This window comes from Hyperoodon ampullatus (genome assembly GCF_949752795.1).
Source record: "Hyperoodon ampullatus genome assembly, chromosome: 3".
NCBI classification, from domain to species: Eukaryota; Metazoa; Chordata; class Mammalia; order Artiodactyla; family Ziphiidae; genus Hyperoodon; species Hyperoodon ampullatus.
This window is the reverse complement of record NC_136916.1, coordinates 158212078-158235657: the sequence shown is the minus strand read 5'-3', so window position 1 is coordinate 158235657 and position 23580 is coordinate 158212078. Positions and strand designations below refer to the sequence as shown.

At 39.8% G+C, this 23580-nt stretch overlaps 1 protein-coding gene across 2 annotated transcripts in view; it reads right to left on the bottom strand.

Moving 5' to 3' along the window:
- The window catches only part of TSHR (thyroid stimulating hormone receptor), a gene marked incomplete at both ends in the record, with an annotated part of 174172 nt that overhangs the window by 32430 nt on the left and 118162 nt on the right, over positions 1-23580 (bottom strand). For both annotated transcript variants that reach the window (XM_079700922.1, XM_079700923.1), the window contains 3 exons: positions 16580-16648; positions 20057-20134; positions 22081-22155. In XM_079700922.1, the coding sequence (XP_079557048.1) occupies positions 16580-16648; positions 20057-20134; positions 22081-22155 (222 nt within the window). The remainder of the gene's footprint in view (positions 1-16579; positions 16649-20056; positions 20135-22080; positions 22156-23580) is intronic.

The window sequence follows — 23580 nt, the reverse complement described above, 5'->3', positions numbered from 1 at the left end:
GCGACTGTATTTTTCAATCTTCTTCAATACCAACTAAATTAAATTTTGTTTCTCAACATTGATCAATATTTACATTTACTTTTGGTGACTGGGCTTAAATCAGGTATTCAGTGAAGGTGGCGAGTGGTGATGGGAACTGTCAGAGATTCACATCTTTTATTTGGGGCAGGATTGCCAGATTTAGCAAGTAAAAATACAGGATGCCAAGATAAACAATGAATAATTTTTTAGTATAAGTATTTCCCTTGTAATTTTTGAAACATTCTTATACTAAAAGGTTATTTGGTGTTTATCTGAAATTCAAATTTAATTGGGTGGCCAGCATTTTCTGTGGCAATCCTATCTGGGGAATGGGGGGCAGGTTATACAGATAAGATTACAGAGTGTATACCTTTCCTGAAGGGCCTTGATGGACACATTGATCTTTCCGTTTTGAAAACATATTGCACAGTTGAGGGTAAAATATTTTTGAGCAATTTAAGTCACAAAGTGATTCTGAAGCATAAAATTACCTCCAAATGGATAAAAGCTTCCAAGCATTTTGAAACTGGCTTTTTCCCCCCTAGCTTTTTTTAGAGAACAATGTTATCTAAAAAGAAACAAAGCATTATATATGTGTATATATATATAGCCATCATATGCGTGTGTGTGTATAAAATCTCCTTGCTATAAATGATCTCAATTTACACATGTTTAGAATAGCTCACCCCTGCATAGACTAGTCAATTTAAGAGTCAGTGACTGGTCACCTGTTGATGCAAAATGAATGCAGTGGAGACTCAGGAGATCTGCTTAGATACAGATAATGCTTCCATTATTCTGTTTATCGTGTTTGCTCTTCATGATGCAAAATTCTCAAGGGCGATGGTTAATAAGAATAGTGTGACACTAGATAAACAACAAGGACCTACTGTATAGCACATGGAACTATTAATATATTCAGTATCTTGTAATAACCTATAATGGAAAAGAATCTGAAAAACTATATATCTATATATGTGTATAACTGAATCACAGTGCTGCACACCTGAAACTAACACAACATTGCAAATCAACTATACTTCAATTAAAAAAAAAAAGAATAGTGTGACATGAGGACTTTGAGTCAGAAGGATTCTTTCTCCAGAGCCCTCACAGAAGAACTTCTCCTTGGTTAATTGTCTCTCTCTCTCTTTCTCTGCATCTCTTGGTGAGATTGAGGAGAGGGAGGCTGGCTTTATTTGTGGCTGAGCCATGAGGAGGCAGCCTCTGTTGCTGTTCAGAAGGCAAAAGCAGGAACAGCACTTCCGTGAGGTCTGCCCTCAACCTCTCCTGGTCCAGCAGCTCTGCTCCCCTCTAGTCCTTTGTAGAGGATGGAACTTAGAATAAGAGAGGGCAGCCCCAGAGCCATAGATGGGTGTACACTGGAGCAGTTGGAGGAAGAGTTTTACCAACCACCAAGAAGTCTCCCTCTCCTCGGCAGGATGAGGGATTAACCAAATGACAAGTACTACGACTTCACACAATGACATCTCATAAACTGGTATACATTTTGTGATCCTTTACATTTGTTCTCAAATCGAGCTTGAGAACTAAAAGTAGCCACCATCAGTTTTCCTCATTGCAATCTTTGTTTCCTTCATGGCTTTATCACAGTCTGTGATTATCTTGTGTGTTTGTTTACTTTTTCATCGTCTGTCTCCCAAATCAGAGTTTAAGCTCTCTGTCTTACTCCTTGTTGTATCACCAGTGCCAAATTCAGTGCCTCCATAACTATTTACTGAATGAAGGTGTAAATGACTGAATAAAAAAATCAATGCACTTTTCCTCCAAAATAGTGAGGTGAGCTATGCTAAACTTTTACTTTAAGGAAAAAGTAATGGGGAATGAAAGCTAGAAGACTCATCACATGGTGTGGTGGCCAATTGACTTTTTTGATGGCAGTGACAAGCAACTTGTTTACAAATGCCACAAGGGTATGGTCCAGACATGGCCTCTTCAGGCAATGGCTGGATGGATACCAAGCTTCCAGGACACTGTTAAGTCGAAAATGGAGCAGGTGTATCAATTAACCCTCGTATATGTACAAAGATGCAACTAAGATGTTACAGCAGCAAGTCTGTGCCTTCTGGATGAATGGCTATCATGTAAGGCTCTCACTCATAGGCTTCATTCAATCATTGTTTGACTCTCCTTCAACCCACTGTGTCCACAGCGTTCATGGTCAGTGATAGCCAGAGCAGACAAGAGCTGCCTTGGAGACAAAACACCTGGAGAGAAGATCTTGAGTAACATGGTTTCGTAAAAAGACAACTAACTCAACTCAAGTGCCACACTGGCTTGTGTCTCTTTTTATATTCTCTGGACCATGCAACTTGCAGATCACATTCTTTTCCCAGACTGCTGAAAATCAAGTAAGGACTGGTGAACTCATCTCAGTTTTTCCTCTTCATCTCTGACTGCCGCAAGTGAAAACTGGCTTGCTCTAATCATTAGAAATGATTGTAAAACTAAATAATTGCTTGTCCAATTCTGCAGTGTTTTCATCTGATATTCAATACACCCCCAAGGATAAGGAGGCTGGTTGATAAGCGTTAGAGTTTACCAGAAATGCTGCAGAAGATTTTAAACTGGGAAAGCCAGCCAGAGTCCAGAAGAGGAGAAGGAGGATGGAGAGAGGGTGCAGCCAACGTGAACGGAGATGAACTGGAGTCTTGAGGGAGGCTGCATTCTTCAAAACCAAGAGGGTTGTTTGGGCACTTCATCTCTTAGAAATAATTAGGTGCTTAAAAATGAAACAATCATTCTGCCGTTTAGCAGTTTGGAGGGCTGTCTTATTATCACAAATTATGATAATGCCATGAAGCTTTAACCTTGGGTCCAGATTGCTGGTCCTACCTTCTCCTGGAGAGGAGGGGATGGGGATGGGGAAATATATCTGCAGAAGCCTTAATATCCAAGAAGATTGTGCTTCCATCAGCCTCATTTACCATATGATGTTTACTGGGAATACCAGGTTAGTTAAACTGATTCCTTGACCCGGACTTATCCTGATTCCTCTGGAATCCACATTCTGTAAGCCAACTTGGGTAAATCAATCACAAATCTTGGTAGACTACATGGGTAACCTACTCCAGACAATGATTATTTTATTGGGAGAGTATGTGTGTGTGATCATCTAAACTATCTCTTTCAAGGACAAGATGAATGTAAACAAAAGAAGAGTAGAAAGTCTCGGAGTCTGCGGTGAAAGGAAAGACTTCTTGAAAGTCTTTCTAAATACAAATACTGTGAAGTGCTTATGAGAAAAGGACTGGTATCTCCTTTAAAAATAGAATAGACACTGCTACATGTAAGTATTCAATGCCTTTTCACTCTTTGGAGTATGTATGCCTCTTTGAGAACCTCTTGGAAGAAATGAAGTTCTTCCGAGAAAAGATGTGTCAGATTTTTCATGTGGTGGGGGGGGGGGGGTGTAGGGAGAGGGGAGTTAAGAAGCCCTGCCCTGATTTAAGTGCCATGTATCTCACAGTTAAGGAAGAACAGTGTGGTCAGAAAAATGAAGATGGTCAGGAATGAGCTGGGGAAGAATATCCAGTTGATGAACCCAGTATGATAGACATAGTTCACATTCTTCCCCATTGGACTCACACTTGCCACACAACAGCCATTCAGTAAAAACATGCTGGATGACTAAATGAAAGTCCAGTTGCTGGGTAACTCCTAGCTCAAGGCACCCTCTATATTATGTTTAAATGAGGACGTGTCAGAGGGAGGAGTATGACACTGTCGTAAGGAAAGTTGTGGTTGCTGCTGAGCTTTGCTCTCTGGGGAGTTTTAGGATACATTTCAGCTTCAAGTTAGAATTTGAGCCTGCATTTCCACAATCCCCTTAAGGTAAATGGGCGGACACCTCTTTATACTGTGAGACTCTCATGGGAATACTTCTGTGGGAACTGTGTTTCCCTCTCATAGCGTCAGTTATTTAGAAAATTAAAGAGAACCCCTGCCCAGGCCTCACTGTTCCATAAAAATCCTTTTGGTAGCTGAAATCAGGATACCTGTAAACAGTAAAAGGTGAGAAAATGCTCAAGGCTTCAACAGGCAGAGGCAAAAGCCAGGCTTGGAGCATATCCTACAAGCTGTTCAAATACTTACTCCATGAGAAATAATAGCCTGCATTAATCCTATAATCTTCTCTATCGTCATCTTTTCCCAGTGCTCCAAGCTGCAGTGTTTTGCTTGTAATAAGCTAATGTGTGATGCTAATTAGTACATGAATTGTGTTGACTTCTCTGTTCATAACGATTAGTGTTTCAGTATGTTCTTAGCACATCAAAATGGTATTTTTTTCTGCCCAAATGTTTACTGTCAGATGGTAGCTTGTTGCTAGAATTTGACAATACAAAATACAATACAGAGAATTAAATTTTCTGAGATAAGCAACATATCTCCATGCCAGATTGTGTGGAGAGGCTGGAAAAGAGGTTCCAAAGAATGAATGTGTGACTTAACTTGCGACTGAGAGCAGTTCAACTTCTGTTGAGCAAGGGATGCTTGTATTATTATTAATTCCACATCTGAGTGATGACAGTGCGCTTGGTTCCATATGAAATCACAGGACCATGTACTTTCGAGCATCTGCCATAATTTTCATGAACTTTTAAATACCCAAATGCTGCTGAAGCATCAGTGCTTGTTCTCAGTGTGGAATTTGTCCAACTTGGCTGCAACCGTGTTCTTCAGTTACACTAAAAAAATAGGTCTAAGTGAGGTCAAATCTGCTAATTTCAGTAAATTGACATGAGGTAGATGATGGGGAATAATCACGATTTTGGATGAGCAATTGTTTAAATTAGAAGTTTAAATATTGGAAGATACTTCTGGAGGATTCAACAAATTGCTAACATGCCATATACAGTCTTTGAACAATATTAGGGTAATTATAGAATACTGATGTGTTTACATTAGTTTTAAATCATAGTTAGTATTGAGGATAGAGGCAACAGCTCCATGTTAAAATCACAAAGTGAATACTATTTTGTTATTACTATGGAAACCTGACCTCTGTTTTCTCCATCTACAGCTCAACCCTTATTTATCTTCCTCTAGTTCCAGGCATCTTTATCATGATTATCATCTTGATTTTACCTTGGATTTATAGGATACCTTTTAATGGAGTGCATAAAGCTAAGAAAAATTTAGTTTCCATCAACCAGGAATCACAAACTTAGGGTAGAACGAATAGATGGAACGTTGTTTTATAACAGGAGCAGAGATGTAAGTTCAGATTTAAAATACTGATTGGATAAAAAGATCTTTGTTTTATTTGATGATTGGATCTTAACTTTCAAACCCTAAAATATTTTTGTCCAGATACTTCTTATCTTTATCCCATGTTTGCCATTTAACCTTTACCAGGAATTGGGAGAAATAAACTACATATTTCATCACACAATGGTCATCCTCACTGAACACCTACATCTAGGTCAGATGTCCACAAACTATGACCATGTGGCCACGTTCTGCCTGTCACCAATTTTTCTAAATAAAATTTTATTGAAATATGGCCATGCTCATTTGTTTATGAATTGTCTGTGGCTGCTTTCACACTACAATGGCAGAGTTGAGTAGCTGTGACTGAGATCTTATGTCCCACAAAGCCCAAAATATTTGTTATCTGGTGCTTTCCAGAAAAAGTTTGCTGATCTCAGATCTAGACTTCTAAAAATCAAGAAACAAATGATTATCAGTTAAGAAATATTGCCCACATTTGTTAAACCCTTCCAAATTTTACATAAAAATGTCAAGAAAGTATGTAAAAATGGTGCATTGATTTCTTTCTTGTGTTTCAAGGGATAGTTGTAGTGATTAGAACAGACTGTATGTAATTCAGGGAATCAGTGAATTAGAATCCATTGTTTTCATCAGAATAACTCTCTCCCATCAGCCAAGCCTCTCACAGAGCCCATGATATGGTCCAAGGAGAAAGTTGGTAGGAAAGTAGAGACGGTTTCTCTACATAATCTTTTCATAGGTTTAACTTCAGAAGACCAGAGGATGATCTGAAAATTTACTGGCTCTTAAGATTCTCCATAGCCTGCCTCTTGAATAAACCTTGTTAAATTTACCTGCCTCCGAACAAGGCAGTATATCAAAAGATTCTTCTTGAGTAGCTTTCCCCAAAAAGTGTTCTGTGGAACACCAGTCCAGAAAGGTGCTCCTGGAACCAAGAACTCCCTGAGAAGCTCTGCATACTGTATCCCCCTACTGGATATTAGTAATTCAGATTATTCTATCAAAAGACCCAAGAAGTCCACCTGTATACTTTGTTTAACTTTATAAGGTCATGAGTAGCTTTTTAAAAAGTAACACCAGTTAATTTACCATGGAAAGAGAGCTTAAGGAACATAGTTTGGGAAATGCCCTCCCCTCCCCTCCCCCAAATTATTCTCTTACCACAAAAGCTAGGGAGAAGTTGGGATAGAAATTATTGTTCCATTGCTATTTTTTTCATTTTTTCAATAAAAATGTCTCTAAACTCCTTTGATATTCTGCAGCTGACTTTATGACCAAAACTGTAAAATAACAGGCTACTAGATTTACACTGAGATCCACTTAGCAGAACAGTCTGCTGATTACAGAAAATTCACTTTGGAAATCTCTTGAAGTGTCTGTGGAGTTCTCTAAACACGACCAAGAGGCCAATTATAAGCAGGTATGAGAAGTTTTGAAGCAAAATGATGAACACACATAGGCTGATTTTAACCCCAAATCTTTGAATTTAATAACATTTGATCATGCCAGCTTTTTCATCAAGGTGTCCCTCACTCAGACCTCATTTGGAAGCTGGTTGAGTTGGTGACCTTGCTGCATTGGTTAAAGTCAGGTTCTCCCTGACAAATGACACCATTGCTTGGTGTGACTATTCTCTGAAACTTCTGGTTGTGCCTTGGGTCTTGAGTGACCTCCTTTCTCTCACATGAGTCCACTCTTTCCAGCTACAAGATCTTTTAGCTTCTGTATTTCATGACTTTAAAAGACTAAGAAGTGTAAATATTCTCCTGGACTAAGAAACAAGTAGCAGTGACGAGAGGAGTTGGGTTTCCAAGCCTTAGTGGTGGCTGGTAAGTCAGCAGTTATGAATCCCAGTAGGGCACAGGGGAGTCTTGAGTCAGGAGATCCAGTTTCTGGCTTTGGTTTGGCCACTTGATAGCTCTATCAAATGTAAAAAGCCATATTTGACAAAAAGGCCATATGTTCACTTTGGGCTTCATTCCTTTTATGTGTAAAATGTGACTAGTGGACAAGAAGAGTGATAACATACACCACAGCTGTGGCTCTTGACCTTTGCTTTACATTGGACTCACTGGGGAGATTTTAAAATTCCCATGCCTTGGCTACCCTCAGACCAATTAATCCAGAATTTCTGGTGGTAAAGCCTAGGCATCAGGGCTTCCAAATCTCTTCAGGTGATTCGAATTTGCAGCCAATACCAAGAACCATGCTCTGCAGACCTTAAAGTCTGAATTTTATACTCAAATCTCTGTCAGATAACTGAGAGGGATTGAGGGTGATATCGTCCAATGAGTAAATATGGCAGGACAAAGAAGCAAATAATTGAAAGCACAGATCCTCATATTGGGCATTAAAATCATTTGCTTGTGGAAAAACAAAAGTTTTAGAAATGAATTACTCTATATTTGAGGTTGGTTTGGGGTCCTTCTCATCCAGAATTCTGGAAAAGTAATTTGAGTTCAGGCGAATTTGGGTTCAGGTGGGCACACTGAATTCAGAGGCCATATTATCAGCTCTGGTCTCCCTGGTTGAAAGTTTCTTCACTGTTCCTACCCCAGCCCTTGCTAATGTGGTTCTCTGTTGCCTTAATGCTAACATCTTGATGACACTGATGTCTAGAACAGAGTGACAATCTTCTGAAATCTTTATACCTTAAGTATTTACGAACTGTCAAACTAATTTTGAGAAGTCCCAATTCCCCACTTCATTCATAGAAAATTTGAATTGAGAAGATCATTTCCCTAAGGGTCATGGCTTTTTAGGAATAAAGAGGAAAACTTTGTTAAACTCATGTAATATTAAAATTGAATGCTAATAATTTTTTAATGTGATAAATCTAGGGAAAATCTTGCTTATGTCACCAAGTAAGGATACTTAGTGTTCAGTTATTTTCAATCTGAAATGCACATTTTGATTTGGGTACATTTCTTCCTAATGTACATTGACCCTTGATATTGTTGCCCTCAAGTTGACCCCACTAGAATGTGTGTTAAGTGTGAGCAGGGAGCACAATTGTCTTGTTCATCTTTGTATTGCCAGTGCAAAGCACAGTACCAGGATCATTGAAGGTGTTCAATAAATACGTTGAAAAGTAGAGGACATGCATGGAAGGGGAAAGGCAGCACGTCCAAAGGAGGGCCTCTGGAGTGTGGAGTTCTGGAGTTTGGAGAAAGAGATGGCCACCAGAATCCTGGAAGAATGCCAAAAGAACTCTCTACAAATGTATATAAATAAGTTGAAGAGACCTCCCAGCTCCACGTAATATCAAATGGCGAAAATCTCCCATAGATCTCCATCTCAACACCAAGACCCAGCTCCACTCAACAACCAGCAAGCTACAGTGCTGGACACCCTATGCCAAACAACTAGCAAGACAGGAACACAATCCCACCCATTAGCAGAGAGGCTACCTAAAATCATAATAAGGTCACAGACACCCCAAAACACACCACCAGACGTGGAACTGCCCACCAGAAAGACTAGATCCAGCCTCATCCACCAGAACACAGGCACTAGTACCCTCCACCAGGAAGCCTACACAACCCACTGAACCAACCTTAGCCACTGGGGGCAGACACCAAAAACAATGGGAACTACGAACCAGCAGCCTGCGAAAAGGAGACCTCAAACACAGTAAGTTAAGCAAAATGAGAAGACAAAGAAACACACAGCAGATGAAGAAGCAAGATAAAAACCCACCAGACCTAACAAATGAAGAGGAAATAGGCAGTCTACCTGAAAAAGAATTCAGAATAATGATAGTAAAGATGATCCAGAATCTTGGAAATAGAATAGAGAAAATACAAGAAAGGTTTAACAAGGACCTAGAAGAACTAAAGAGCCAACAAACAATCATGAACAACACAATAAATGAAAGTAAAAATTCTCTAGAAGGAATCAATACCAGAATAACTGAGGCAGAAGAATGGATAAGTGACCTGGAAGATAAAATAGTGGAAATAACTGCTGCAGAGCAGAATAAAGAAAAAAGAATGAAAAGAATTGAGGACAGTCTCAGATACTTCTGGGACAACATTAAACACAACAACGTTCGAATTATAGGGGTCCCAGAAGAAGAAGAGAAAAAGAAAGGGACTGAGAAAGTATTTGAAGAGAGTATAGTTGAAAACTTCCCTAATATGGGTAAGGAAAGAGTTAATCAAGTCCAGGAAGCACAGAGAGTCCCATACAGGATAAATCCAAGGAGAAACATGTCAAGAAACATATTAATCAACCTATCAAAAATTAAACACAGCGTTTCCCTGGTGGCACAGTGGTTGAGAGTCCGCCTGCCGATGCACAGGACACGGGTTCGTGCCCTGGTCCAGAAAGATCCCACATGCAGCGGAGCAGCTAGGTCCATGAGCCATGGAACTGAGCCTACGCATCCGGAGCCTGTGCTCTGCAATGGGAGAGGCCACAAGAGTGAGACGCCAGCGTAGTGAAAAAAAAAAAAAAATTAAATACAAAGAAAAAATATTAAAAGCAGCACGGGAAAAACAACAAATAACATACAAGGGAATCCGAATAAGGTTAACAGCTGATCTTTCAGCAGAAACTCTGCAAGCCAGAGGGAGTGGCAGGACATATTTAAAGTGATTGAAAGGAAAAACCTACAACCAAGATTACTCTACCCAGCAAGGCTTAAAACCTTTACAGACAAGCAAAAGCTAAGAGAATTCAGCACCACCAAACTGGCTTTACAACAAACGCTAATGGAACTTTTCTAGGCAGGAAACACTACAGAAGGAAACGACCTACAATAACAAACCCTAAACGATTAAGAAAATGGTAATAGGAACATACATATCGATAATTAACTTAAATGTACATGGATTAAATGTTCCAACCAAAAGACAAAGACTGGATGAATGGATACAAAAACAAGACCCATATATACGCTGTCTACAAGATACCCACTTCAGACCTAGGGACACATACAGACTGAAAGTGGGGGGATGGAAAAAGATATTCCATGCAAATGGTAATCAAAAGAAAGCTGGAGTAGCAACTCTCATATCGGACAAAATAGACTTTAAAACAAAGAGTATTACAAGAGACAGAGAAGGACACTACATAATGATCAAGGGATCAATCCAAGAAGAAGATATAATGATTGTAAATATTTATGCACCCAACATAGGAGCACCTCAATACATAAGACAAATACTAACAGCCATAAAAGGGGAAATAGACAGAACAAAATCATACTAGGGAACTTGAACACCCCACTTTCACCAATGGACAGATCATCTAAAATGAAAATAAATAAGGAAACACAAGCTTTAAATGATACATTAAACAAGATGGACTTAATGGATATTTACAGGACATTCCATCCAAAAACAACAGAATACACTTTCTTCTCAAGTGTTCATGGAATATTCTCCAGGACAGATCATACCTTGGGTCACAAGTCAAGCCTTGGTAAATTTAAGAAAACTGAAATCATATCAAGTATCTTTTCTGACCACAATGCTATGACTAGATATCAATTACAGGAAAAAAATCTGTAAAAAATACAAACACATGAAGGCTAAACAATACACTACTTAATAACCAAAGGATCACTGAAGAAATCAAAGAGGAAATCAAAAAATACCTAGAAACAAATGACAATGAAAACATGACGACCCAAAACCTATAGGATGCAGCAAAAGCAGTTCTAAGAGGGAAGTTTATAGCAATACAATCCTACCGTAAGAAACAAGAAACATCCCAATAAACAACCTAAAGTTATACCTAAAGCAATTAGAGAAAGAAGAACAAAAAACCCTCAAAGTTAGCAGAAGGAAAGAAATCATAAAGATCAGATCAGAAATAAATGAAAAAGAAATGAAAGAAACAATAGCAAATATCAATAAAATTAAAAGCTGGTTCTTTGAGAAGAAAAACAAAATTGTCGAACCATTACACAGACTCATCAAGAAAAAGAGGGAGAAGACACAAATCAATAGAATTAGAAATGGAAAAGGGGAAGTAACAACTGACACTGCAGAAATACAAAGGATTGCAACAGATTACCACAAGAAACTATATGCCAATAAAATGGACAACCTGGAAGAAATGGACAAATTCTTAGAAATGCACAACCTGCCAACACTGAACCAGGAAGAAATAGAAAATATGAACAGACCAAACACAAGCACTGAAATTGAAACTGTGATTAAAAATCTTCCAACAAACAAAAGCCCAGGACCAGATAGCTTCACAGGTGAATTCTATCAAACATTTAGAGAAGAGCTAACACCTATCCTTCTCAAACTCTTCCAAAATATAGCAGAGGGAGGAACACTCCCAAACTCATTCTACGAGGCCACCATCACACTGATACCAAAACCAGACAAAGATATCACAAAGAAAGAAATCTATATGCCAATATCACTGATGAACATAGATGCAAAAATCCTCAATAAAATACTAGCAAACAGAATCCAACAGCACATTAAAAGGATCATACACCATGATCAAGTGGGGTTTATCCCAGGAATGCAAGGATTTTTCAATATACAGAAATCAATCAATGTGATACACCATATTAGCAAATTGAAGGAGAAAAACCGTATGATCATCCCAACAGATGCAGAGAAAGCTTTTGACAAAATTCAACACTCATTTATGTTAAAAACCTTCCAGAAAGTAGGCATAGAGGGAACTTTCCTCAACATCATAAAAGCCATATGTGACAAACCCACTGCCGACATCGTCCTCAATGGTGAAAAACTGAAACCACTTCCACTAAGATCAGGAACAGGACAAGGTTGCCCACTCTTACCACTATTATTCAACATAGTTTTGGAAGTTTTAGCCAAGCAATCAGAGAAGAAAAAGAAATAAAAGGAATCCAAATCAGAAAAGAAGAAGTAAAGCTGTCACTGTTTGCAGATGACATGATACTATACATAGAGAATCCTAATGATGGTACCAGAAAACTACTAGAGCTAATCAATGAATTTGGTAAAGTACCAGGATACAAAATTAATGCACAGAAATCTCTTGCATTCCTATACACTAACGATGAAAAATCTGAAAGTGAAATTAAGAAAACACTCCTATTAACCACTGCAACAAAAAGAATAAAATACGTAGGAATAAACCTACCTAAGGAGACATAAGACCTTTATGCAGAAAATTATTAAGAAACTGATGAAAGAAATTAAAGATGATACAAAGAGATGGAGAGGTATGCCATGCTCTTGGATTGGAAGAATCAACATTGTGAAAATGTCTCTACTACCCAAAGCAATCTACAAATTCAATGCAATCCGTATCAAATGACCAATGGCATTCTTCACAGAACTAGAACAAAAAATTTCACAGTTTGTGGAAACACAAAAGACCCCGAATAGCCAAAGCAATCTTTAGAAAGAAAAATGGAGTTGGAGGAATCAGGCTCCCTGACTTCAGACTATACTACAAAGCTACAGTAATCAAGACAGTATGGTACTGGCACAAAAACAGAAAGATAGATCAATGGAACAGGATAGAAAGCCCAGAGATAAACCAACGTACATATGGTCACCTTATCTTTGATAAAGGAGGCAAGAATATACAGTGGAGAAAAGACAGCCTCTTCAATAAGTGGTGCTGGAAAAACTGGATAACTACATGTAAAAGTATGAAATTAGAACACTCCCTAACAGCATGCGCACAAAAAAAACTCAAAATGGATTAAAGACCTAAATGTAAGGCCAGACACCATCAAACTCTTAGAGGAAAACATAGGCAGAACACTCTATGACATAAATCACAGCAAGATCATTTTTGAGCCACCTCCTAGAGAAATGGAAATAAACACAAAAATAAACAAATGGGACCTAATGAAACTTAAAAGTTTTTGCACAGCAATGGAAATCATAAACAAGAGCAAAATACAACCCTCAGAATGGGAGAAATATTTGCAAACGAAGCAAGTGACAAAGGATTAATCTCCAAAATTTATAAGCAGCTCATGCAGCTCAATATCCAAAAAACAAACGACACAATCCAAAAATGGGCAGAAGACCTAAATAGACATTTCTCCAAAGAAGATATACAGATTGCCCACAGACACATGAAAGAATGCTCAACATCATTAATCATTAGAGAAATGCAAATCAAAACTACAATGTGATATCATCTCACACCAGTCAGAATGGCCATCATCAAAAAATCTACAAACAATAAATGCTGGAGAGGGTGTGGAGAAAAGGGAACAATCTTGCACTGCTGGTGGGAATGTAAATTGATACAGCCACTATGGAGAACAGTGTGGAGGTTCCTTAAAAAACTAAAAATAGATCTACCATAAGACCCAGTAATCCCACTACTGGGCATATACCCTGAGAAAAGCATAATTCAAAAAGAGTCATGTACCACAATGTTCATTGCAGCTGTATTTACAATAGCCAGGACATGGAAGCAACCTAAGTGTCCATCAACAGATGAATGGATAAAGAAGATGTGGCACATGTATACAATGGAATATTACTCAGCTATAAAAAGAAACAAAATTGAGTTATTTGTAGTGAGGTGGATGGACCTAGAGTGTGTCATACAGAGTGAGGTAAGTCAGAAAGAGAAAAACAAATACCATATGCTAACACATATATATGGATTCTAAAAAAAAAATAAAGGTCATGAAGAACCTAGGGGCAAGACAGGAATAAAGATGCAGACCTACTAGAGAATGGACTTGAGGACACGGGGAAGGGGAAGGGTTAGCTGGGACAAAGTGAAAGTGGTAGTGTATATATGGACATATGTACACTACCAGGTGTGAAGTGGGTGACTGGTGGGAAGCAGCCGCATAGCACAGGGAGATCAGCTCGGTTCTTTGTGAACAGCTGGTGGGGTGGGATAGGGAGGGTGGGAGGGAGGGAGACGCAAGAGGGAGGAGATATGGGGATATACGTGTATGTATGACATTCACTTTGTTATAAGGCAGAAGCTAACACACATTTAAAGCAATTATACTCTAATGAAAACGTAAATAAATAAATAAATAAATAAATAAGTTGAATCCAAGAGGTTCAAGTTATGACAGTGATGGGCATGGAGCTCATACACCTGGGTCCTCCATCTAGGAAGGAATTGTCTATCCAGCTGCTGGGCCTACTGTCAGGAGAAAAACTTTAGCTATCAGTCCCTGGGATTGCCTCAGCTGCAGAGAATGGTCTCACCTAAGGAGACCTATGTTAGGGTAGCTTAAATCTAATGACCAAAGAAGAAGGGAGTATAGCTGTCTGGCCATTTTAGCAAAACAGGAAAACTCTAGGCCATATTTAGCTCCAGAGTTCTCTGTCAGGTCAGCCAACTTTTCCTGCTACCCCATCTTGCTTTGCTTTTATACCCTCCCTTCCGTATCTGTAGATTCCAGGAGCACTCCTCAATAAACATCCTGCACACTAAAAAAAGAAAAGAAAATTAAATGTAGGATTGTGTGAGATTTGAATGATAAAGTTAAGATGGAAGTAGGGTCTCTCCAATACTGTAAATAAATTTGATGTATAAGTATTCATGTTACTCTTTTGAGTCTTTTCAGACTTCCCCTATAATTATGTATTTAAACAAATGACCAATATCAACCCAGATGAGCCTACAACTAGTCAATCTAAATATAGGCACTCTGATCTTCACTTAACATAGACTACTAAGAAACCCAAAAGCCTGGTAAAGAGTGAGACCCCACTTCAAACAGAACTTAGGAAACCATGCCAAGGTATAAAGACTGTGAACTTATTAACCTATGTTGTGCAGGTAATTTAACTCACCCTGCTCAAGTTGGTCAATGGACCAGCAGCATCAGTATCACCTGGGAGCTTGTTAGAAATGCAGAATCCTGGGGCCCACCCCAGATCTACCTAATCAGATTCTGCATTTTAACAAGACCCCCCAGATCGTTTATATGCTCAATAAAGTTTGAGAAGCACCGTAGAGCACAACAGATCTAGAACCACAGGCCTTAAGATTTTGCAATGATCATTTCCAGAATATAAAACAACTATGTATGAAATGTTTAAAGGGGGAAAAAAAAGATGGAATTACAAAAATGAGCAGGCAAACTTTTAAAGAAGCAAATAGAACTTCTGGAATGGAAAAAATACAATTGTTTAAAAATACTCAATAAACTGTCATAAAACAAATTAAACACAAGAATCTATCATTTGTTGCTTCAGCTGACTCTTACTCATGGTAGTTTCTTCCTTTCCTATGTGTGATTTTTGACTGTAAGCACCTATTTGATTGATTTTAAAAATCTGGGCCTGCACTGGGGTTCTTTCCTCTGCAGAGGTTTGCATTTATTTCTGCCAGGAGTCCAGAGGTTCTACTAGTGTGGTCCCACTCCAGCTCTCATCCAGGTTCCCTGGCTTAATCCAGCAGTCTCAGGTTTACATCACTTCTCCACCTTCTCACTGACTAGAGTCTAGTCTCCTGGCACCACTGATGTTGGCAGCTCCCCCCAAGGGAACTGCACCCTCTGTAAGCACCCACCATTTTGGTTTCAGCTACTGGTTTGTTAGTTGTTTTATTTTCCTCTCTTGGGGATATGACGTAAAATATTTTTTTTTTCAAAATATATCATCTAGTTCTTTCCTAGTAGAAACAAATTATCTAGTTCACCATACTGTGGAAAGCAGACTCTACTAAAGTTCTTTGTCATTTATTAGCTATTAGGTTAAATCACACACCAGTATGGCTGAACCAGTCTAGCAGCTCTTAGACAAAAAGTATGCTCTGGCATGGACACTGGGGACCACAGAGATCTGATAGAAAGGTACTACAAAGACAGAGACCCATGTTAATCGCTATCTTTTTGCCAATATCCTGTTCTAGGCATTATTTATTTGCAGAGAAGGCAAAATCTGGATATGGCTTTTCAGCTATTTCTAACTGAATCAAATATAAACTGACACCTTTCCTGAAAATATGTCAGATAAAATGAAAAGAAAAGCCTTACCTTCTGAATAGCTTTGGACTTCATTAAAGACACCCCTTTACTTCATGTACATGGTAGATGAACATTTACACACACACACACACACACACACTCCTATAAGATAATAGAAGGTGACACCATCATTCTCCATTTTATTAAGGATAAAAGCTTTGGGATTTAGAATTGGAGTTAATGTGTGTCCACTAAAGCTGGCTCTTGTCAAGTTCCTTAACATTATCCCCAAGTCTTGGTCATGCTAACTCTGGGGTTGAGGAATGCTCTGGTGGAACCTATCTCTAGCAGAATTCTGACCCACTGAATGGTCCTTCTTGGGGGAGGGAGTGTAGGGCAGGATAGTGTTTTCCATGGCAACCCTTGACTTACACAGCATCCAGCTTTGTCCCGTTGAAAGCATGTCCTTGGATTGAAGTAAAGCCATTGTTGTATAGTTTCCTATAATCAACAGAGAGACGAGAAATCAGTGACCTATAAGAGGTAGTGCTGGCCCTTCTCTGAGGGTTGCGCTTCATTTCTTCAGTGCCAGAGATGTGCATGAAGGTTCTTAGGCCATACAAGAAAACTTTACAGTACGTCTTATTTGGGACATGGAATAGTGTTTTCCAATCCCCATTCTCCAGTCTTAGCTCCTAGAGCTTTAAGCTGTTTCCCAGAAGCAGATTCACTTTAATGAGGAAAGATTTGCAATCATTAAGGATTTTTAAAAAAATGTTCTACATATACTCAAAAAACTGGGGCTTCAGGAAATAGTTAACCCAATGTTAATAATGGAGGAATAAGTGGAGTTTCTCAAGATGAGCACTTTAAAAGATATTATTCATCTGAATGCATAGGTTTTATATTTTTCTCTTTAAAATGTTGTTTCACATTTATAGTCATATTTTTAATCCTCAGGGTGTATCATACATTAAATGCTTAATTAAATGGTTTTGGACTGAATCAAATTGAACTTCAAAAACAAATCTAAGAAAATAGATAGACCATGGCCTTTTGGGGAAGTTTTAATGTTTTAACTTGTTGCTATGTTTTTGCAACTAATTAATTCATACAGTGATTCCAAGGGCTGCACTGAAGCATTATCTCTTCTATTTCCTAGTCAGGTTATTGAGATATGGAGGTGATTTGCCAAAGCCGCACTGATGCACAGCTGTCGGGAATCAGGATTTCTGAACTCAAAAGCAATTCTTCCCACCCACCAAAAGGACACATCCTTTCTGCTGGAAAAGGAGCTCCAGCCATGGGAACTCTGGTCTACACAGGGGTGCATGGGTGTTCCTGGGGGCTACTAGCATGAGATAAGAGAAGGCTGCCATGTCCATAATCAGGCACAGTGAGTGGCGACTGTAGGGGAACTCTGAAAACTACTGCAGTGCCTCCTGTGAACTCTGGTAACACAGTAAGAAGCACACAGGAGACTCCAAACTTGGAATCAGACCTGGCTCTGTCACTTCATAATTGGTGACCCTGAGAACTTCTCAACCTCAATTATCCACAGTTTTCCTTGTCTGTAAAAATATGATAAAATAATACCTAATCAAAAGGTTACTGGGAGGATAAAACAGCTATACATTTAACAAGTAAGGTGTGGACACTTATGAGACGACCATGTTAAAATGAATACCTTGCAAACTTGGATTTATCTTATGTAGTTGTGAAGAACTAAGAGGCAATCCTTGTTTGTGTTTTGTTTTTGGGGTTTTTTTTTGCAGTATGCAGGCCTCTCACTGTTGTGGCCTCTCCTGTTGTGGAGCACAGGCTCTGGATGCGGAGGACCAGCAGCCATGGCTCATGGGCCCAGCCGCTCTGCGGCATGTGGGATCTTCCCTGATCGGGGCACAAACCCATGTCCCCTGCATCAGCAGGCGGACTCTCAACCACTGCGCCACCAGGGAAGCCCTGTTTTTTGTTTTGTTTAAAATAATTACACAATGAGTTTAATTCCTGCTACTAAGGTGTCCTGGGGGAGGACTGCAATGCACAGGGACGCTAAGCACAGAGGCTGAGAAAGCTCTATAGGTAAGTTAATTTTTTCTGAACTAGAGTTCATTAATGAAGACGTGAGAATTGTACATTTGGCACTTCTATTTTCCCAAACTTTGCTGAGAGGCCTGGACAATAAAAATGTTCTTTGTTGGAATTACATTTCAAAGATTAAATAAAACTCTTATTGACAAGTAGGTCTCAAAAAGGGAAAATAGTGAAGAAAGAAAAACATAGTAAAGGACGAAAGAACAAAGGGTTGCAAACTTTGATTGAAACTCTATCCTACCAGGAATATGGGTACAAAGTTTGCTGTTGGACAAATACCCTTTCACATTTATAGTTCTTTGAGCATGAGCTTTAAAGAAGCCAGGACTTTTGCAGGTATGTAGAAATAAGCATCTGAAAAGATAATGGACAAACTATGCCCTCCCCACCTCTAGATTTCAGGAAAGTTAAGGTTCCCTCATTCAGAGGTTTATCAAATGCCTACTGGGCCCCATGCTGGGTGTGAGACAAACAGCAGCTTTCACTTGAGAGGGCTGCTTGGGATATGGGTCCTTAGAAAAAGATGTCAAAAGGTGGAAAGAAATTGAGACTGGTGTTTATATACAATGAGTGGGCACAATGGAAGGCTTTACAGAAGAGGTAAATGGCCTTGAGGTTTGGGGACTGAGCAGGCTAAACCCCAGTCTTTGCTGTGCTGTCAAATGAAATGGTGGCTGAGGAGTCTCTTGTCTTATCAAGAGAGCTCTCCCCATTTTTCGAGAAGGATGAATTGAAATGCTCCACTGTGGATAGAGTCCCAGAGGTTGAGATAGCTTCACAGTGTCAAGACTGCTTGACTTGGAATGCTTGGAAACTGCCTCTTCAAAGAGTCGTGTGGAGGCTTGGATCAATTTTGCCGGGGCATAATTCAATCAGGTTTGCATACGATGAAGAACCCTTGGACTGTAGTATGACTGGAGAAAGGGAGCTGGGTGACAATCTGGGCAAAACCCCCACCAGGCCTGAACCTGGGCAGTGGTACTGAAACTAGAGAGACGCGATCCTTTGGACGTAGTCCCAACTCTACTTTGTAGCTAATTTGATGAGAGAGGGGAATTTTAACCGGCTTGGAGAATTAACTTATCTTTTGTACCTCTATTAGATCTCCTTCATTAGAACATTTTGTGAATTTCACTGATCTAGCATTTCTTTTGAACAACTAAAGAGCAGAACCCATTAAAACTCTGGAAAAATGATGATGTAGAGCAGAACTATGTTTTCTATTCAATGTCCCTTCATAGGAGCTTAATAATAGTTTGTGACGACACAGTTGAAGTATGAGTACAGAGTATGAAAAGCCCTTAGCATCACCATTTTCTAGCTCAGTGACCTTGGGAAAGTCACTTAAATTTGCTTTAACCCCAGGTTCTTCCTCTATTCAATGGAGATACTAGAATCCAGACTATTATAAGGTCTGCAGGCCAAATCTGGCCCACTGGCTGTTTTTGTAAATAAAATTTTGTTGGAACATAGCTATGCTCATTAGTTTATATACTGTGGATGGCTGCTTTTGCCCTGAAATAGCAGAGTTGAACAGTTGTCACAAAGGCCATGTGGTCTGTAAAATCTGAATGGTCCTTTACAGATAAAGTGCACTGACCACTTCTGTAAGGGAATACTCTCATTACCTAAACCACTTCGTCACCTATAGAGCACCACACCATGAGTCACTACTCTTATTTAACTATGTGAAACCCTCGGTAGACCATAGAGCACATACTATATGGTAGTATGGTTCTTGGATGGCCTGTGGAAATAGTACAGCAGCCCAAATAAATATTTCGTGTTGGCAGGAGTGGAACTAACAATACTCACAGTGTCAAGGTTTCATTGCACAGGCCTTGAAAAGCATTCGCAGGTATCGAAGTCATGTAGGGGTTGTCTGTAATTTCACTGCAGGAGAGGAACAAAAACAACTGGTGAAAAAAATGCTTTCTGGGCTTCCCTGGTGGCTCAGTGGCTAAGAATCTGCCGGCCGTTGCAGGGGACACGGGTTCGAGCCCTGGTCTGGGAAGATCCCATATGCCGCGGAGCAACTAAGCCCGTGTGCCACAACTGTTGAGCCTGTGCTCTAGAGCCCGCGAGCCACAACTACTGAAGCCCACATGCCTCGAGCCCGTGCTCCGCAACAAGAGAAGCCACCGCAATGAGAAGCCCACGCACCACAATGAAGAGTATCCCCCGCTCGCCACAACTGGAGAGCCCGTGTGCAGCAACAAAGACCCAATGCAGCCAAAAATAAATTCTTTAAAAAAATGCTTTCCTTCTGGAGCTGGGCTTTTGCTGCACATATGCCCTTAAATAAATAACCTGACACAATTAAGGTTTTTATTGTTTGTTTTTTAGCGGTATGCGGGCCTCTCACTGTTGTGGCCTCTCCTGTTGCGGAGCACAGGCTCCGGATGCGCAGGCTCAGCGGCCATGGCTCATGGGCCCAGCCGCTCCGCAGCATGTGGGATCTTCCAGGACTGGGGAATGAACCCGTGTCCCGTACATCGGCAGGCGGACTCTCAACCACTGCGCCACCAGGGAAGTCCTACAATTCAGTTTTATCTTATTTCTTTTTAGGTGTCATTGACCCTTCTTAGCTGTTGGTGGCTCAGAGGTCTGGTGAGGTGGTGAGAGCTGTCCTAGGTGGACATACACTCAAAGCCCCACATGTGCAGTGAACAAGTGAGCTTTGTGTGTGGGCTGAGGTTCCTGACAATCCTCACGTGCAAGGGGAGCAGGTGGGTCTCAGAGATTTCTCATGAATCTCTGACAAATACTGTGTCCAGAGCAACTCATTTTCTCAGCGTGTGGAACCCCTAAAAAGGGTTGCTAGAATGGGATCAATTGATTTCATTTCATGAGTATTACTGAAGTGCCCTCCACTTGCAAGACATATACTCCTAGAGGACATTTCTATGCCAGTCTAGTTGCTGGAAGACGGCCTGTATTTTGAACTGAGCTCTTCTGCAGCAAAGAAGCATGGGCATTTTTTTCTAACAAAATACCAAGAGTTTGGATCCTATCATTCTACATTTTACTGATTCTATAGTTCAAACTCAGTCTGTAATTCTCTCTGCATATGTCCTTTCACTTCTGAACAACTAGTAAGATACTTAACTGTGTCATAGGTTTTGGAAAAGAGAACCATGGCCCCAGTCAGAAGTCACAGGAAGTAGTTTGAGCACCACTCACAACTGCTCCTTGGGACTCTCCTCAGACAAAATCCCTTAGGTTTTCTATTCCTCAGGTTTCCTCATTTGTTTAGTGGAAAAATTGTAACTTCCTTTTATGTCTCATAAGGTGGTTGAGAGGAGCAAATATGATAACACATGGGAGAGTGAAAAGCTATAAAAAACTATGTGAAAAATAAAGTATCATCATTATCATCAAATTCCTTCTATTCAAAGAATCCCAGCAGCAAACAAATATGCCATAGTTTCTCCCATTAAAAACAAAAAACCCCTTTCTCCTTATTCAATATGCTCCAACTACTGAGGCATTTTCTGCTGTTTTTTTGGTAGTAAAACTTCCCTAAAGAGTTTGTTATGGTCACTCTCTCTAATTCCCCCTTCTGGTTTTTTCTTGAGTCCACTCCAACCAGACTTCTCCACCCCCAGAACCCCACTGGAAGCGTTCTGTTCAGAATCACCAATGCCCCGTATTACTAAACCCAATGACCTTTCTCAGTCCTTGCCTTACTCATCCATCAGTACATTTGTCACAGCTGATCACTGCTTCCTCCTTGAAACAACTGCTTTACTTGGTTTCAACCAACCCCTCTGGCTGCAGCCTAGTTCTTGTCAGTGGCAAGTAAAATATTGCCAAATATTGCATATGTGCACACTTACAGTATGAAGAATACATCAGTGGAATAAACTTTGGTCAGGTCTGGGAATACTCTAAGTCCAGTGTTGAAAATGCCACTAAAGTACATGAAAAAGAAGAACAAAAGAACAGAAATAAGGTAAGAAAATCAACACATAAAAAGTAGAATAATGTAATAGCTAAAAGTATGTGCTCTGAAGTCAGATTAGGATCAAATCCTAAGTCCTTCATTAATTATCTGAGAGACCATGGCAAGTTCTAATCCTTGGATGAAATGATGCTCCCTGAAGGTACAAGAATCTAACCCAGTCCACCAATGTCAATACATCTTTTCTGTTTAGAAGAATCTGGGGATTGTTTGAACCAAGTGGGATTCCTAGAAATAGGAATGCAGGTTCCTTTTTGTGTGTGTGTATGTGTGTGTGTGTGTGTGTGTGTGTGTGTGTGAGATTTCCTTCTTTTAAGTGGAGGACATTATGCGTGTGTTGGGTGGAAGGGAAGGTAGAATAAGGAGAGGATGGGACAGGAAGACAATATAATTACCCAACTCCAAGCCAGGCTTCTTCTTTCAAACTCTACATTATATTGTGTTCATTATTTTACCAAAAATGGCATTCCCATGGCAGTCACTTGAGAATACCATGGCAGCAGTACCATAAAAATATGTCCAGATAAGGGAGGAAATCAGTCAAAGACAATATCTTCACTCTCCGAAGCTGTGTCATCAGGGCAAAATGTCAAGATTAAAACGTGCATTGACAGCATGAATACAAAAACTCAAACTCTGGATGCCTCTCAGACTTAGCTGGTTTAACATTTCTTGCAGCTACTAGAACAAAGGTAGTGAATTTAGTGATTTTTTTGAGAGCTTCGGCATGACGTGGTGAGAACTTGTAACAACCAGTAAATCTTTAAAGAAAGTCTTCCAGTAGAAAAAATTCTAGTCCCATTGTTGTACCATCTAAGGCAAATTCTGACCTGACTCCTTCTAGAGGGGAAAACATATGATTTGAAGAGGAATAAGAGCCTGAGGTCTCAAAAAAGCAAACGGGACATTCTAAATAACAAAGGAGAGAGGTAAGATTCCATGAGGTATATTTGAAGAACAGTAAAGAAAACTAGTTCAATTGCAACAGCTGTTCATGTGGAAGAGTGTGGTGGGGAGACCCAGAGTTAAGTGGGGACCATATCAAAAAGGGCTGGAAATGCCATATTAGGGACTTGGAACAAGACCTGTCTATTCTTCAAAACCCCGAACAAGGCCATCTCCTTCTGGATGTCTCCTCTAATTACCTGCACCCCCAGATAATGTATGTACCTCTTATTTGTCACTTACCATTGTTCTCCTAGGGGAGGAACTTTTCAGTCCCATATATAATATCTTCTTTAACTAGATTGTAAGCTTCTTGAAGGCAAGGACAATGTTTTTTTTTTATCCTACATGTTCCCCACTGAGCCCTGCACATAGTAGGGGACCATCATATCAAAGAGTTACTGATGGATTGAAACTCAAAGTCCACACA